This window comes from Carcharodon carcharias, chromosome 3 (assembly GCF_017639515.1).
Source record: "Carcharodon carcharias isolate sCarCar2 chromosome 3, sCarCar2.pri, whole genome shotgun sequence".
In the NCBI taxonomy this organism is placed as follows: Eukaryota; Metazoa; Chordata; class Chondrichthyes; order Lamniformes; family Lamnidae; genus Carcharodon; species Carcharodon carcharias.
This window is the reverse complement of record NC_054469.1, coordinates 58,503,345-58,517,362: the sequence shown is the minus strand read 5'-3', so window position 1 is coordinate 58,517,362 and position 14,018 is coordinate 58,503,345. Positions and strand designations below refer to the sequence as shown.

Below are 14,018 nucleotides of genomic sequence, written 5' to 3'. Positions count from 1 at the left end.
AACAGGCTGGGCTGGAATAGGGGGTGGGTGCTGGGGAAGGAGTGGCAGGGAGTAGGAAATCTGCTATCATTCTACAGGATTTTTGTTTTATTTATTCATGGGATGTGAACATCACTGGATAGGACAGCATTAGCTGCTTAACAGAATTAAAGTTTGTGGAATAGGGGTGTTCATTGTCATCTTGGCCTAAGGAGAGGAAACAGTGAGTTGTGGTAAATGGCTGTTTTTCAGTCTGGAGTATGTTAGACAGTGATGTTCCCCAATACATAGACTAGCAGAATGGGCAGACAAGTGGCACTTGGAATTTCCTGCAGAGAAGTGTGAAGTGATGCATTTTGGAAGAAGGGATAGGGAGAGGCAATATAGATTAAGTGGTACAGTTCTAAAGAGTATGCAGGGACAGAGGCACCTGGGTGTTCATGGACACGTTTCTTTGCAGATGGCAGAGCATATTGAGAGAGTTGTTAGCAAAGTATATGGGATCTTGGTGTCATAAATAGAGGTACTGAGTACAAAAGCAGGGAAGCTCTGCTTAACCTGCCTCAAGCTTTGGTTAGGCCACAACCAGAGAATTGTATCCTGGCCTGGTCACCACACTTTAGGAAGAATATGATTCTGATTCTCTGAATAATCGCCTTTGAAAAGGTGGCGACGAGCTGCCGCTCGAACCATTGTAGTTCGTGTGCGGAAGGTGCTCACACTGTACTAATGGGTATAGAGCTCCAGGATTGCAATGATGATGGAACAGTGATTATATTTCCAAGACGGAATGGTGTGGCTTGGAGGAAAACTTGGCAGTGGTGGTGGTTTTCCCATATACCTGCTAACCATGACTTTATGGCAGTAGAGGTTGTGTGTTTGGGAGATGCTAATGAAGAAGTCTTGACAAACTGCAGCAGTGAATCCTGTAGTTGCATACGTGGTGCCCTGGCGATGGAGGGAGTGACTGTTTAAAGTGGTGGATCAGGTGCTAATTAAAGGACTGCTTTGTTCTGGATGGTGTTGATCTCCTGGAGTAATTGGAGCTGCACTAGTCAAGGCAAGTAGAGATTATTCCGTTGCACTTTGTGCCTTGTATATAGATAGGCTTTGGGGAATCAGGAGGGGAGTTACTTGTGCAGAATACTTATCTTCTAGCCTGCTCTCATAACCACAGTATTTTGTGGCTGGTCTAGTTATGTTTCAGTAAATGGTCACCCCCAGGATGTAGATGGTCGAGTATTTGATGCTGGGAATGCCATTAAATGTCTACTATAACTCCTGTCGCCTCTGAACAGGAAAAGGAAGTGGCCTCTCACTCCAGCTGCCAGTGGATGTGCATTTTCTCCAACCGCTTATGTTACCATCATGCGTCCTGAAACTGCAGCTCCTACCGGTGCCTACTCCCTTCGTTGCTTCTCCTTGGGAGACCTCCTGCTCCCCTTCTGGCTCCGTGCCACTCCTTTTGCAGTTGCTTCTCCCTCCTTCATCCCTCCTCCATCCCAAGCTCCCCTTGCTGCTCCCCTCTTTGCATCTCCCCTCCACTCCCGCTATTCATTCTGCAAGTGAGGCTTTGGAGATGGAGTCAAGGGGATGTGACGGAAGCGAGAGGGAGCATTGAAGGGATTTGAAGAAACAGCAAGAAGATGCGAGGGAGCAGTGAGGGGCTGGAGGAGGATGTGAGGGAACAGTGGGGGGCCGGGGAAAGCAGGGAATGCAAGGAGGGAGCAGCAGAGGGTGGTGAGGGACTGGGTCGGGGGTGGGGGGGAAGGAAAGGTGGCAAGGGTACAGTGAGAGGCCACAGGGGAAATGAGGAGAAGTGGCAAGAGGCCATGGAGGTGGGGGAGAGGGTGGTAGGGTGTTGGGGAGCCAGAACAGTGTTGGATTTTCTATTATTTTTAATGCAGGCAGCTGTATGGAACGTTACTGTCAGTGATGTCACGCGCACTGTCTCTGCATCTGCACATGAGCAGGAAGTGCTCCCCCTACCGTTACAACGCAAATGTTGGAGATGGTCATCACCTGACACTTGTGCAGCATGAATATTCCTCTTCATTTATCAGTCCAAACCTGAATGTTGTCCTGGTCTTGCTGCATTCAGGCAGGGGTTGCTCCTCATTATCCAAGGGGTTTTGAATGGAAATGAATGCTTGTGCAATCATCAGTGAACATCCCCACTTCTGAGCTTATGATGGATAGATAAACTAATGTGTGCCAGAGGGTATTTTTAATTATCATATGGAATACAGTAATGCGCTTATCATCGAGGCTGCCTAAAGCAGAGCCTTTCGATTTTTATTCACAGCCACTTTATGCTTGCATATCAAACGTTTTTATTTTCTTATTGAGAGAGAGGGAGGACTTATTTTACATTTTGTGGGCAACACCATACATGTATATGTTGAAGATTTAAAGCCTGATGGGGGAGAGTACTTTTTTAGGGAAGGGCAGGAAAGAGGGGGAGAATCCATAAGCTTAAAAATGTTTGCATCCTGCCGTTTTCCTCAAATACTGTCAGTATGTTTTCCTTTCAGAAATAGCTACTGTGATGGCATGGGGTTCTGTCTTGTTTAATTTGATTAGGAACGAGAGATTAGAAATTTTAATTTAATATTTCTCTATGCAAATTTTTAACTTGCCAATAAATGTCAGGATGTGGAAGTTGAAATTACACAACAAAGTCTGGAAGGAGAATATAGTTGCTAAGACCACCCAAGTGATAGAAAAATGGCCTAGAAATTTCATAATGATACATTCATGTTTCAGGCACTTAACGATGGCCAACCCTCAAATATGGCAGACAGAAAGCATGTGTTCATTATAGGCTGGCAATGCATTACCTGTCAAATTGAAGTGTGCATCTCCAATTGCATCAGAACCACAAGGCAGACTTATTCAAGATGCTGAATATCTTTTCTAAATTACTGCCCTGCACATAGGGCCTTTCCCGATTTTTGATACATTTCCCACGCCCCAGCGCCCGACTCTTCAGATATTGAAGTTGCACAACAACATGTGGTACTATCCTGCAGGAACAACTGATCACTGGTGATATTTAAAGGGATCATGCACACCTGGAAATTTGGCTTGTGTGGTCATTTTCAGGCTGTTGATTAACTTCTGGGTATCTCATGTTATTTTGTCATTCTGAAAAGTTCACTTTGTTTGCACAAAACAGGATTTTTCTCATGTTGCATTGTTGGTGGCTAATTCATGAATATTGACTGGAGTTGTGGGTGGCCTCATTTAAGCTGCCATCAGGCTGCAAGACAAGGGACAGCAGCAAGGAAGAGAGCAGGTGCAGCTGGCTCAAGAGGGAGGAGGAGGCCATAGTACAGGATGCCAAACCCCTCAGAGATTACTCAGGGAGTACTACTTTAATCAAGGAGCAAATTTCTAAGTGCCACCCTTTCACTGAAGGTGCTGGTCACTGAGCTATTTTGTTTGCTATAGCTCTAACTTGAACTTTGAACTAGGCATGGACAACACTGAGGCTGTCCTGGTAACAGTGGCCCTTCACTTTGTGTGCCACGGACTCCTTCCAGGCTACAGCAGGTGTAGACTGCAGCATCTTGCCACGGATCAGCTGGATGTGTGGCTCAAAAATGGTGTAGGTAACAGAGGAAGACAACCATCTCCTCTCCGATGGAGAGAGCACAATCCTGAGACTACACCTTGGCACTCCTATGGCTCTGCTTGAGAACACGGTGCAGGAGTGAGGTGATGCTTTGGTAGCTTCTGTAAACAGTGGGCCCCCTAAGCTAAGTTGGCAGCAATGAGAGCTATCAGGAGAGTCTCCATGATAGTGGGTGTAACTGTGTTGATGAAGCTGCCATCATCGGGCAGTTGGTCAGAATGGTCTCCATGCTTTGTACAAAGCTTTGATACAAGTGGGAAATGGATTCTTCAATGCTCTCCAACATTATTTGCAAGCAGGCTGGCCAGCGCACCTAACAACATTTCTTGCTGTATACCCGTAAGTCATTTTCAGTAGGTTGTGCCCTTGAAGGGAACACAAAGCTCCTCTGACAAGCTGGCACCAGTGCCTTCTATCCTAGTACCCCAGCTCCTGCACAAGTGCTTGGTGACTCACCACATGAAGACCAACCCCGATGAAGTTATTGTGACCACACACTTTTTCTCTCTCTCTACAGATACTGCCTGACGTGCAGAGCATTTCTGAAGCTTTCAGTTTTTATTTCAGATTTTTAGCTCCATAGCATTTTGTTTTTGTCTGTTTAATGTCACTTGGTGTAGCCTGAGGTACATTGTTTTCAGTATTGTTCTGTTAATCGCTTGAGAACGTAGGTGAGATCCCATCTCTTATGTGTTTGATAGTAAAGCCTTCTGCTGGCTTCTATTCAAGGAATGCCGATAGAAAGAGTCCTTTCTCTTCTGCACATGCAGAGGTATCTGGCACAACTTAGTTTTGAATTAATTTTGTTTCCAAAGACCGATTTACGTTACATCTTTTTATTTTTTGCCATTTTAAAAAATGTTCCCTTTTTCTATAAGTTGTCCCACTTCCGTATATGACAGAAATATTGAATGCTTCACCTCAATAATTACCAGGCAAACTAACAGGGTCAGCATGACATTAGAAGTAGAGATCAAAAAAAAACTTAGATATAAAGCAGGGGGAGATAATAGATTTTTCAGACTTTGGAAATAAAAGCTCCTGCTCCAGATGAATTGCATCCTTGAGTACTAAAAGAAGCAAGAGAAGAGATAACAGAGGCACTGTTACATATTTATTTTTTAAAAACTCACTGGAAAAGAGGATAGTGCCAGAAGGCTGGTGGACAGCCAATTATGTATGTACATTTAAAATGAGAGATAGAACAAGTCAAGGGAACAATAAGACAAAACAAAAACAGAATTACCTGGAAAACTCAGCAGGTCTGGCAGCATCGGCGGAGAAGAAAAGAGTTGACGTTTCGAGTCCTCATGACTCTTCAACAGAGGGTCATGAGGACTCGAAACGTCAACTCTTTTCTTCTCCGCCGGTGCTGCCAGACCTGCTGAGTTTTTCCAGGTAATTCTGTTTTTGTTTTGGATTTCCAGCATCCGCAGTTTTTTGTTTTTATCTCTGGAACCATAAGACAGTTAGTTTAATCTGTTAGGAAAGATAATGGAATGCTTACTCAGAGGTAATAGAAAAGCATTTAGAAACAAAAAAATTAAATAGAAACATAGAAACTAGGAGCAGGAGTAAGCCATTTGGCCCATTGAGCCTTCTCCGTCATTCAATATGATCCATGGCTGATCCTCTACCTCAGTGCCATATTCCCACTTTCTCTCCATACCCCTTGAAGCCCCTAATATCCAAAGATTTATCAATTTCTTTTTTGAATATACACAGTGACCTGGCCTCTACTGCGTTCTGTGGGAGAGAATTCCATAGGTTGACCCACCCTCTGAGTGAAGAAAGTTTACCTCATCTCAGTCGTAAATGGCCTGCCCCGTATCCTGAGACTGTGGCCCCTGGTGCTAGACTCCCCAACCAGGGGAAACATCCTCCCTGCATCTAGTCTGTCTAGCCCGGTTAGAATTTTATACATTTCAATCAGATCCCTCTCATTCTTCTAAACTCTAGTGAATACAGGCCCAGTTGAACCAAACTCTCCTCATATGACACTCCTGCCACCCCGGTATCAGATTGTGAACCTTCACTGCACTCCCTCTATGGCAAGTATATCCTTTCTTAGGTAGGGTGACCAAGACTGTGCGTTTCATAGTACCAACTTTATTAGTAATATAAATATATTGCTTGGGCTCTGCTAGCTAGGTGCCAGATTTCACCCCACTTCTTGAATGCTCTATTCAAAAAATGCAAATGCACTTCTACTTCCCTGTTTACATCTCAGCACTAGTATGCGTCAAAGCACCCAGACTAGCTGTCTTTAATCCAATTAAGACACACCCACAGATTAAACCTCTTTTAAAAGAAAAATATTTTCCAATACTTTATATACGTTAATAGCTTCATGACAATAGATTCTAGCATTTTCTCCACTACTGATATTAGGCTAACTGGTCTGTAATTCTGCTTTTTCCCTCCTTTTTGAAATAGTGGGGTTACATTTGCCACCCTCCAATCTCTAGGAACTGCTCCAGAACCTATAGAATTTTGGAAGATGACCACCAATGCATCCAATATTTCCAGGGCCACTTCGTTTAGTACTCTGGGGTATAGATTATCAGGCCCTGGGAATTTTTCAGCCGTTAACCACATTAATTTCTCTGGCACCATTGTTTTACTAATATGGATTTTCTTCAATTCCTCCCTCTCACTAGATGCTTGGTTCTCTAACATTCCTGGGAAATTATTTGTATCCTCTTTTGTGAAGACAGAAGCAAAATATTTGTTCTGTTCTTCAGTCACTTCTTTGTTCCCCATTATAATTTCCCCTGTTTCTGTCTATAAGTGACCAACATTTGTCTTCGCTAATCTTTTACTCTTCATGTATTTATAGAAGTTTTTACAGTCAGTTTTTATGTTCCTTGCAAATTTACTCCCATATTCCATTATCCCCTTCTTGATCAATCTTTTAGTCCACTTTTGCAGAATTCTAAACTGCCCCCAATCCTCAGGCTTGCTGTTCTTTCTGGCAATTTTATATGTCTCCTCTTTGGATGTAATACTATCCCTAATTTCTTTTGTAAGCCATGGTTGAGCCACATTTCCTGTTTTTATTTTGCGCCAGACAGGAATGAATAATTGTTATAATTCATGCATATGTTCCTTAAATATTAAACATTGCCAATCCACTGTCAACCCTTTTTAGTAAGATTCCCCAATCCATCATTGCCAACTCGTGCCCCATATCCTCGTAGTTCCCTTTATTTAGATTCTGGACCCTAGTTTTGGATTCAACTTCTCCTCTCTCCATCCTAATGAACAATTCTATCATTATAGCATGGTCGCTCTTCCCCAAGGGACCCCGCAAAACAGGATTGTTAATTAATCCTTTCCCATTGCACAATACCCAGTCTAGGATAGCCTGCTCTCTAGTTGGTTCCTCAATGTACCATCACATACACACTCCAGGAAATCTTCCTCCACGGTATTATTGCTAATTTGGCTTGTCCAACCTATATGTAGATTAAAGTCACCCATGATTACAGTTGTACCCTTATTGCATGCATCTCTAATTTCCTGCTTAATGCCTTCCCTTACATCGCCATTACTAGTTGGGGGTCTATACACAAACCCACCAATGTTTTCTGCCCCTTGGTGTTTCTTATCTCCACCCAAACAGATTCCATGTCATGATTTTCCAAGCTAATATCCTTCCTCACTATTGCATTGATTTCCTCCTTTACTAACAATGCTACCCCATCTCCTTTCCCTATTTGTCTGTCCTTCCTAAATATTGAATACCCTTGGATGTTCAGTTCCCATCTTTGGTCACCTTGCAGCCATGTCTCCGTAATTACAACTATATCATAACGGTTTATATCTACTTGCACTGTTAATTCATCTACCTTATTGCCAATGCTCCAAGCATTGAGATACAATGCCTGTAGACTTGTCTTTTTAACTTTGTTAGTCATCTTAGCTTTATTTTGCACTATGACCCCATTTGTTTCTCGCCCTTGTTTTTTCGGCCTGCTTTTACTTATTACTTTTCTGTCTTTCATTTCTATCCTTGTTTCCCCCTCTTTTTTTGTCCCCTTGTTCAGGTTCCCATCCCCCTGCCATTTTAGTTTAAACCCTCCTCGACCGCACTCGCAAACTGCCCCCCCCCCCCCACCCCGCCCTTCTCCCCACACCCCCTTCCCCGAGGACATTGGTCCCAGTCTTGCCCAGATGCAGCCCATCCTGTTTGTATTGGTCCTACCTTCCCCAGAATCGGCCTCAGAAATCTAAATCCTTCCCTCTTACACCATTTCTTCAGCCATGTATTTACTTGATATATCCTGTTATTTTGTGCGTAACTCCAAATGACTAGGGTGCAATTAATACTGAAGAAAATGCAGCAAAATGCAAGAAGACATTATTAATTTGGAAAATGGTCAAAATACAAAATGAATTCCAACATAGATAGGTGTGTGAGAAATCAATGGGTCACACATGTGGGCAGAGGAGCAAAGAGACCCAGGATTACAGATATACAAATCGCTAAAATCATGAGTTAACGTGGACATAAAAGTAGAAACAATTCACTGGGGTTCATTTCTAGAGGAATTGTTTCCATATTACAAAAGGATAGAGAGATACTGAAGAAGAAACAGTAATGTGATACAAGTATGGTACTTGGACTGATTATACCTATCAGCAAAAATTGACAGGCTGGAAATTTTTTCTAGAAATAAGACTGAGGACTGACCTATTGGAGGCCTTTAAGATTTTGAACGGGTTTGATATAGCAGGCCTAGAAAAAATGTTCTGCTTGAGAGGGAGCCCAAAGCTAGCAATCAAACCAGTTTTCTTTGTAAACCTATTCAACAACAAAAAATCTTGGCTCCAGACTCATAAGAGCAAAATACCACAAGTGCTGGAGAAACAGAATGCTAGAAATACTTAGGTCTGGTGGCATCTATGGAGAAGGAAACATACGTTTCGGATCAGTGACCCTTTGTCAGAACACCATGCAGTCAGGCAGGATCTAACAAAGGGTCACCAACCTGAAACGTTAACTCTGTTTCTCTCTGTGTGTGTACCATCTACAAGATGCACTGCAGGAATTCACCAAGGCTCCTTAGGTAGCACTTTCCAAACCCATGATCACTACCATCTAGAAGGTTAAGGGCAGCAGACCCATGGGAACACCACCACCTGGAAGTTCCCCTCTAAGCCACTCACCATCTTGACTTGGAAATATGTCGCCTTTCCTTCACTGTCACTGTGTCAAAATCCTGGAACTCCCTCCCTAACAGCATTGTGGGTGTACCTACACCATGGGGATGGCAGTGGCTCAAGAAGGCAGCTCACCACCACCTTCTTGAGGGCAATTAGCGGTGGGCAATAAATGTTGGCCCAGCCAACGACACTCACATCCCATGAATAAATGAAAAAAAGATGTACTAGACCTGTTCAGTATTCACAGCTTATTGTGTTTGGCTCAAGAGGTTTTTGTGTTAAAAATCATCACAGAAGGAAATAACGAGCATTGTACTTACAGAATGTTTCTTCACTAGACTTTCATTTGTGGCCTCTAAGATGTGACAGCTCCAGCTGCCAGATATCATTTGAAGTGAATGTATCATTTTAGATAGCTAAGCACAATCCCCTTGTCCGCATCATATTCACATGCTAATTGGACAGCTACCAAAAGTAGGATTCTTTATAGACGTTTTTTTTCCCTCTCTTTCCAGAACAGGGACATTGCAACCAATTATTTAAATTCAACTGTAAACCCTAGCTAAGAAAAATTAAATGAAATTTTTGAATTTGGGTCCTTTTTCCCAACTTATGTATTCAATATTTCTAGCTGCATGACTGAATCATCAGGGTGTACATTATGTATTTGTTTTTAATGCTTTGCACTTGTAACAGTACTTGTATTGCATGTTTTAAATGAACCTGGTTTTGATTAAGTATCTGGATAATTTATTCCAATCTTTTGTTTGTAGGTGTACTGTACCTGCAGTATGGAGATGAAGTGATACCGTTTGCAATGCCAAATGAAATAACAACAATGGATACAGTTCATGCACTCTTTGTACGTGCCTTCCCCAAGCAGCTCACAATGAAAATGTTGGAATCTCAAAATGTAGCTGTATATATTAAGGATGAGGCCAGGAATATGTACTATGAGCTATCTGATTTAAGGTAAGCAAATAGCACTAATGTTTTTGTTGTCTGCAGTGGATGCAACCTACATCTAGATAGAAGGCATTTTTTTTAGTCTTCATTTTGCGCCATGAAAGAGACTTCTGAATGTCAAGGAAAACATTTTTGCTATGTCATTGGAATTCCATTATCTTGCATGCCATTGTTATAGTTTTGGCTTGCTTGTTTAAAGTCCCAGATAAAATTCATTTGGTACGTCAGCTGTACTTTACTCAAACTGGTCTTACCTACTTTCAGGGACTTCAGTTGAAGTTTATGGATTTGCAATAGCATAACTAAACAAGTAATGTCAACGTCCATCTTGTGACAAAGTACCCTCCTGCTGCACTAAGCTGCAAAATGCTTTTTCTTTATGCTAAAACATTTGAAGTGCTAACCTTTTGTGGTTTCCGTAGTTTCAAATTACTCAACTGGAATCAACTGATTTTTGGCAGAATCTGATGTTGGGGGTGAACATCGGGTCTCTGGTGTTTGTTGGCCTTAAGCTAAAGGGTCAGACTGGGAATCTGTCTCACCAAGACTTCAGGCAGCTTTACTATGAGAAGTGTTAGCGACAGTAACCATTTTCTAATTGTTAACATTACCAATATAAATGGCTCAACCTTTGGAATTCCTATGCCATCACAGATCCATGTCTTCATAGGGCCATCATTATACCATTGGATTAGCTGTATCTTTTCCTAGCCTTTTAAGTGGGCAGCATTATTTTTGTGCATCTGTGCGCTTGTGCCATCTTTAGTTGTAATTCAGATAGATGAAATGTCTGCATGTTCTTCCCTGAACTGGCTATTTATAGTCTTATGGAAGGAACATTATCCTTGCAGAAATAGAGAATTTTAACACATCCTGCTTTACTTTTACTTGCAGAAATATTATCTAATTTTGGGAGAGTGAAACTCCAAAAATAGTGACATCCAAGACATTCTAATACAAATAACCAAATCATTTACTTTCTTCCCCTTTACCCTGGTTCCTCCCTAGTTCCTCCCTTCCTACCTACTCTCCCCCGCCTCCCTCTCCCTGCTCCCACTGACCCGCACCACATCACCAAAAAAACCCACCACCATACCGCTTAAACTTGTCCAGCCCAGAGGTTTCTGCAAGCTTCAGGTGTCCATTTCAGGCAGCTGTCCCAGAATTTACAGGTGATGGTAAAAATGTTTCCAATCATTGGAGACAGACTGAAGCTATCCTATTTGGCTCCTATCAACTTCTATTTGTCCCTTTTCCAAATTTATTAACCATCCAACCTTGAGACAAAACTGGTTTAGTGGGACTTGAATATGCTGCTGGATCCTAAGCTGAGATTTTTTTCCATGCTTGTTTCATCATCAGAACTGCCACACTTCACTAGTTGCAAAATTATTTACATCAAACCCCATCTCTTTGCCATCAGGATGTTAATGTGTACCTTTAGTACCTTGAAGTTTGAATTAGGCAATGGCATTACTATCACTGAATCCCCCACTATCAACACCCTGGGGGTTACCATTGACCAGAAACTGAACTGGACTAGCCATATAAATACTGTGGCTACAAGAGTAGGTCAGAGGCTAGGAATCGTGCGACGAGTAACCCACCTGACTCCCCAAAGCCTGTCCACCATCTACTAGGCACAATTCAGGAGTGTGATGGAATACTCCCCACTTGCCTGGATGAGTGAATGCAGCTCCCACAATACTTAAGAAGCTTGACACCGTCCAGGACAAAGCAGCCTGCTTGATTGGTACCAAAGCCACACTCAATGGCCATCTTCATTCACTCCCTTTGCCATCGACACACAGTAGCAGTAGTGTGGACCATCTACAAGATGCACTGCAGGAATTCACCAAGGCTCCTTAGACAGCACCTTCTAAACCCAAGACCACTACCACCTAGAAGGACAAGGGCAGCAGCTAGATGGGGACACCACCACCTGGAAGTTCCACCACCTTTTCAAGGGCAACTAGGGATGGGCAATAAATGCTGGCCCAGCCAGCGAAGCCCACATCCTACAAAATAATTTTAAAATTATTTCCTAGCTAGACTCCCTGATTTCCTTAGCTGAACCCATCTGCCGTGTTGCCATTGGCCTTCTTACTGCTTAAAGCTCTGTATTTTTGTTACCCTTGAGTTGCCAGACTTCACCAGCTCACTACTACTCCCTTATCATTAGGGAAGCCCCTACTATTCAATGTGAAGACCTTCAACATTGCTTTTTAGAAATGCCTTCACCCCATCACCAACACTAGACCTTGCCTTCCCTCCCCCACTCAATGGCCACCTTCATCCCCTTGACTCTTAAGTACAACTTTGGTCAGCTACTGGTGTTTGCACTTTGCCTAGAAGCACTTTCTAAAAGCTTATTGAGATATTCTTTTACTTACTTTCCCCTTTACTCCATTTGATTTCTTCCTCTGTTTTACCCACTGATGTGAAAAGATTTTTGGAACATCTTTCCAGTGTAATTGAAGCATTAACTAAATGCAAATTGTCATTGTAAAAATGCCTTCATGATGTGAATAGGCTCTCTGACAATCACTGTCTCAGCCATTGCATATTTTTGGGCAAAGGAGTTCGAGACCAAAGCCCTATATAAATGGGGCTTTGAATGCTTGTGCACTATTGTGAACTTCAGAGTAAAGGAGTAAAACCTCATGTAAACAAACGGAAGTCAGAAACTCGAGATTCACCCTAGAGTGTACATACTTTGCACTCTAAGCCTTCTTATATTCATCTGATTCACCAGTTTGTTTTAAATAGAAACCCTTGCAAACATCACTTCCAGATGGCCCGAGAATCTAGGCAAACAGTAGGAATTCCAGCTTAAGTATTGGGCCCTCAGTGTAGCATAGACTAAGCCAGTGCTGTTGTGTACATGGTTTGTGCTCTTAATATTCATATTGGTGTTAATGTTACAGTCACAGCAGATTATAAATATTTTTCCATCTGATGGAAACCATCATGAACACTTACTTACAGTAGTTTTTTTTTAAACAGTTATTCAAAAGAAATCCAGCGGTGAAATGAGCAGGAAAATACGTGGGAATTCATTGGTTGGAAATGTGCTGGGGCCAAAACCTGCTTGTGAAAAAAAATATTGGTTGCTTTTAGTGCATTTTTTTCTTGTTTAGGTGTGGCTGTGTTGACACAAACGCTACCACCCACATCAGCTATTTTTAAGCGCTTTGTCAGTGACTTCCTGGGTACCTTATGAAACTGTGCTGCCATCTATCGTCACCTATTAACCCTATTAAAAAGTTGTGTAAAGGAAAAATTAATAACATGACAAAAGATTTGAATTTTTATGCTACCCCCAGCTCCACCCTCCAATCCTCCCATTGCTCAATTAGTGAATACACACAATGAGCTACTGAATCTCACAGGTCAAGTGTACCCTTGACAGTAAAAATGTTTCAAGATTATTCTGCTTATGCTGATGTGCTGCATGAAAGAGAGCAATATAAACTATGCAGATCAATTAGTTTTCTTTTTGAATTGATGAAAGCTAGAACTAAGTGACACAGCAATGCTTTGCATGGCCTTTAGTTCCCATCTGCCAAATTGTTGATCAAACATGGTAAATTAAGACCAGCCATAGCTCACACCCTTCTCTACTTGGGGAAGGAGGAGAAATTGAATGTTGCCTCAAGCTATTCCTGTGTACTTTCTCACTTCCTGAGCTCACAACTATGAACAATGGAAGAGTTGTGATGCTATGTTCCTGCACAGAGAATGGTTTTTTGACACAAGAAACCTAAACTTGGAGGAGGAGGAGGTGGGGGAGGAATATAAACATTTAGCTTCACACTCTTTCACATTCTCCAAGTTGCCCTTTCCCTCCCCAAACTCACTAATTTTCTACTAGTTGTCCACCTTTCATGACAGTACTTCAACTGCTCAGCTACACAGTTGCTCCCTGAGCTCTGCTGTTGCCATCAAATGCTTACGTCTGCTGTGTGTCCCTTCACCCTACCCCCAACTTCTGATGCTGTCATCATCTTCACTTCTGAAGTCACAGAGCTCCAAATTTGAACATGCCTAGCTCATCATTTGTCCAGTCACTCAACAACAGAATTGTTCGCTTATACAAAAACAGAAATACCTGGAAAAACTCAGCAGGTCTGGCAGCATCGGCGGAGCAGAACGCTTTTATGGCAGCCGTTACTGTGCCTTGCTTTCCTTGGTCAAATGACTGATCCATAGAAGCGGACAGACCACTGCATTCCACTGAATTTGATCACCTGTGTTCCTTATTGTC

At 42.3% G+C, this 14,018-nt stretch overlaps 1 protein-coding gene across 14 annotated transcripts in view; it reads left to right on the top strand.

Moving 5' to 3' along the window:
* si:ch211-285f17.1 (sickle tail protein) overlaps positions 1-14,018 on the top strand; it is a 587,788-nt gene that overhangs the window by 425,218 nt on the left and 148,552 nt on the right. For all 14 annotated transcript variants that reach the window (XM_041184076.1, XM_041184075.1, XM_041184090.1 and 11 more), the window contains one exon: positions 9,559-9,757. In XM_041184076.1, the coding sequence (XP_041040010.1) occupies positions 9,559-9,757 (199 nt within the window). The remainder of the gene's footprint in view (positions 1-9,558; positions 9,758-14,018) is intronic.